Source organism: Mercurialis annua, linkage group LG1-X (genome assembly GCF_937616625.2).
Source record: "Mercurialis annua linkage group LG1-X, ddMerAnnu1.2, whole genome shotgun sequence".
NCBI classification, from domain to species: Eukaryota; Viridiplantae; Streptophyta; class Magnoliopsida; order Malpighiales; family Euphorbiaceae; genus Mercurialis; species Mercurialis annua.
In genome coordinates, this window is record NC_065570.1 from 34,677,033 (window position 1) to 34,680,692 (window position 3,660).

At 31.0% G+C, this 3,660-nt stretch overlaps 1 protein-coding gene across 1 annotated transcript; it reads left to right on the top strand.

Moving 5' to 3' along the window:
* The first annotated feature begins 1,923 nt into the window (after nt 1-1,923).
* Nucleotides 1,924-2,449, top strand: LOC126668462 (uncharacterized). Its single transcript, XM_050361654.1, has 2 exons — nt 1,924-2,273; nt 2,368-2,449. Exons 1-2 carry the CDS (start codon nt 1,924-1,926, stop codon nt 2,447-2,449), a joined length of 432 nt encoding a protein of 143 aa, XP_050217611.1.
* Nucleotides 2,450-3,660: the final 1,211 nt, after the last annotated feature.

The following is a 3,660-nucleotide window of genomic DNA, read 5'->3' on the forward strand; positions in this document are numbered from 1 at the left end:
ATTTTGCTAGCCAAATTGTGTGCCGAATAGGTTGTGAATATGCCACGCACAAATCGATTTGTTCTTTAAAATCCAATGAATGGGTTAATTCTGAGGTAGCAGCTATTTTTTTTATGTTGATTAGATTTCATTTATTCATATTATGTTCAAATATATACACTAATTGTCAAATTTTATTCGGTAATAAATGTTATGATAAATGCCGCAATATCTATAGAGAAGGGAAACATTGAATGGAAAAATTGGTACTTACCGTTACATTTTACGGTATGTTTTATATTATATTTTTTGAATCAATTATTTTATTTGATATGTACTTGAATTGTATAAATTGGTAAATATTTTTTTGTATTTGTGAAAAATGTTAGCAAAAAGTTTTTCAAGATGTACAACCTCCACTTAGTAACTTTGTCAAGCATTATAGAAGTAAAGAAACTTACATGGAAAACTTGGGAGTATGCGAAAAAGTAAGTATTAATACTATTTTTATTATTGTGCGTACTTTATATTACTCAAATGTTAATAAATTGTTGTTTTTTCTAATAGATTTGTATTCCTATCAATTTGAAAGAAATACATTGGTTTTTATTGGTCATCGACATGAAGAAATGTAAAGCATTTATTTATGACAGCTGTCGGAGTGTTGACGAAGTGACAAGATCAATGATGTCCATAAATTGGTAAACAAATGCTGGAAATAAATTGTTTTAATTGTACTCTTTTTATAATTATTTTGTAACCTTACTTGTAAATCAAATGCAGTTAGTTTTTTTCGATGAACTGTTATCTCTTCCGGAATTGCAAACATGTGAGCAAGCCGCGCCCTTGAATATTAAAAGCTATTCTATTGTTGATGTGGACGTTTTTCAACAACCGAATACGTACGTAATTTTTGTTAATATTCAATTATTCTTTATAAAGAAAAATTTATAGATTTAGACATTTGAATTGTTGGAGTTTACTAATATATCTTTTAAATGACTTTAGGTATGATTGTGGTGTGTATGTACTTCAATATTTGAAAGACATGATAGAAGATAATAATGTGGTATGTATGCAAAATTGTGGCACAATATAATTTGTAACTAAATATTTTTTAACTGTGGTACTCACATATATTTTATAGTGTTTGCAGGTTAAAAAACCGTTACAAGAACAAACTCGTTATATTTTATTATCGTGGATGATACTATTGCCAACTAACAAAGAGCGAGAGGTTATAGTAGCAGCGGCTATTAATCACAAATTGAAAAAGACATTAACCAAAGAAAAAAAGTCTCATCATATTAGTTAATAGTTTGTCTTTACACTCTAGTTATGTCTCTTCGCTTGGAATCTTTTTATTTTGTTGGATGCATAAGTTGGTAGCTTTCTATAGTTTTTTAGCATTGATATATTGCATTGGTTTTATTTTTGGTTTCATATTTAACTAAAATGTAATTAGTTACAAATAAGTTATTTTACAATATTTCTAATCATATATTAACAAGCAATTTTAAAAGCAATCATAGGCTCATAGCATAATTTTATTGGTCCTCGTACTAAAAGGATCTATATTCAACCACCCCCAACATGTAGTTATTAGTTGTAAATATTTTTATGTGCAATTACATCAGATAAGTACCCCCTGAGTGAGCATGCAAGTCATATGTTGATCTATCTAGAATACGCACACTCAATCCAGCCATATGAACATTCGATCTCAGCAACCCAACAATCTGCAGCATAATGGACCATTTAATTGCAAGAGTTTCATTATTGACAATTCCCTAAATCTAGATAGAATGAGTTACTATTTATTTTAAAATTTGAAATGTAGTTATTCAACTATAATTTAAAGAAAGATCAAAATAAACATAAAACTTGGTCTTTTATAATCAATAATTTGATTTAAACTCATTTTGTAGAAATTATTAAAGTTCCATGGAGAGTAATAAAGAACATCACACTCAAGAAGATCAAACTCTGCATGTAGACAAGGATAACGTTGTCAATGAGTCTTCAATTTTTACAAATATCACTGATGATGATGTGCGAAAAAAAGTGTTTGAGTCATGGATGGATGCAGAATTTTTTTACAAAAATTACAGCAGACGAGTTGGATTTGGAATTCGTAAACGTGATTCACAAATGAACAACAAAGGTGAACCAAGAATGCAGAAATGGGTTTGTTATAAGGAAGGAAAAACAAATGAAGCAGGTAACGACATTGTCCAACGCAAAAAGAAGCATTCAGAGGTACGTCAAGAATGTCCAGCTATATTTCATGTAAAGTTGGATAAAAAAAACAAATAAGTGGGTCGTACAAAACTTCATATCTAGTCATAATCATGCATTGGCTGAATCGAAACATGTTCATTTTCAAAGATGTCACAGAAGTATAGATGATAGTGAACTTGCATTGGCTAAGGCCATGTGCACTGTAGGAATTAAACGAGTAAAATTATAGCGTTTATTGCTCAACAAAATGGTGGTCATCATAACATGGATTTTTTGCCGAAAGATCTTTATAACTATCTTGATTCTAAAAGAAGAGCAGAGACTGAAGAAGGTGATGCTAATAAAGTAATAAGATATTTTAAAGCTAAAAAGGAAACAGACCATGGGTTTTACTTTAATTATACAACTAGACCAAACGGGCAACTTGAAAAATTATTTTGGGCTGATTTTATATGTCGATTGGATTACTCATACTTTGGGGATGTGGTTGCGTTTGATGCATGCTACAAGAGAAATGTTTACAATACACCACTAGTCACTCTAGTGGGTATGAATCATCACCGCCAACCTATAATTTTTGCTTGTGCCTTGTTGGAGAATGAACGTACTTCGTCATATAGTTGGTTGTTAAATGAGCTTTTAAATTGCATGGGTAACAAACAGCCAACTTCAATTGTGACGGATGGAGATTTAGCCATGCGCTCTGCCGTCCAACATGTTCTTCCTAATGCGGTGCATAGATTATGTATTTGGCATATTGAAAAAAATGCTAGCAAGGAAGTTAAAATTGCCAACTTTAAAGAAGATTTTGTTAAGGTAATGCTTGCTCCTGTTGATGTTGTTGTTTTTGAATCTTTATGGACGTCATTGATTGAAAAGTACAGCCTGCAAAAGCACACATGGATCGAGTATATGCATAATCTTAACAAAATTGGCTTTTAAACACTCAATTTTCTGTAACCATCAACGCTTCAAACACAAGTTCATTGTGTTACCTAAATATTTTGATGATAATTTGTTGACAAAATTAGGCTTAAAATCCAAAATTGATGAAATATTTAGTAAAATGGGTTTGCAAGTGTTAGGTGGAGCTAGGTATCAAGTCTATAAAGAGTTAACTCTTGAATTTTATACCACCTTGAAGTATACTAGTAAGAATGGAAATCACATTGCTTTTAGAATCAAAGGGATAGACTATAGCATAGGGTATGAATTCATGATTCATAAATTTAGACTTCCTAAAGGTGGCTTAAAAGGTTGTCCTTCAAATTTTGATTCTTCTAGAGTTTGGAAGCAATTGACCAATGAAACATGTTTTGACACTCAACGTGCACCTAATGGACTCATTATTGAACCATCGCTTCTTTTATTTCATAAATATTTTTGTCATTCTATATGTGGAAAAAAAGAGTCCAATAAAACTACGAAGGAGGATCTACT

Coding starts and splice junctions, on each gene's coding strand:
- LOC126668462 (XM_050361654.1), top strand. CDS start 1,924: ATGGAGAGTAATAAAGAACATCACACTCAAGAAGATCAAACTCTGCAT. Junction 2,274..2,367: donor CCAGCTATATTTCATGTAAA/GTTGGATAAAAA, acceptor TCATTTTCAAAG/ATGTCACAGAAGTATAGATG.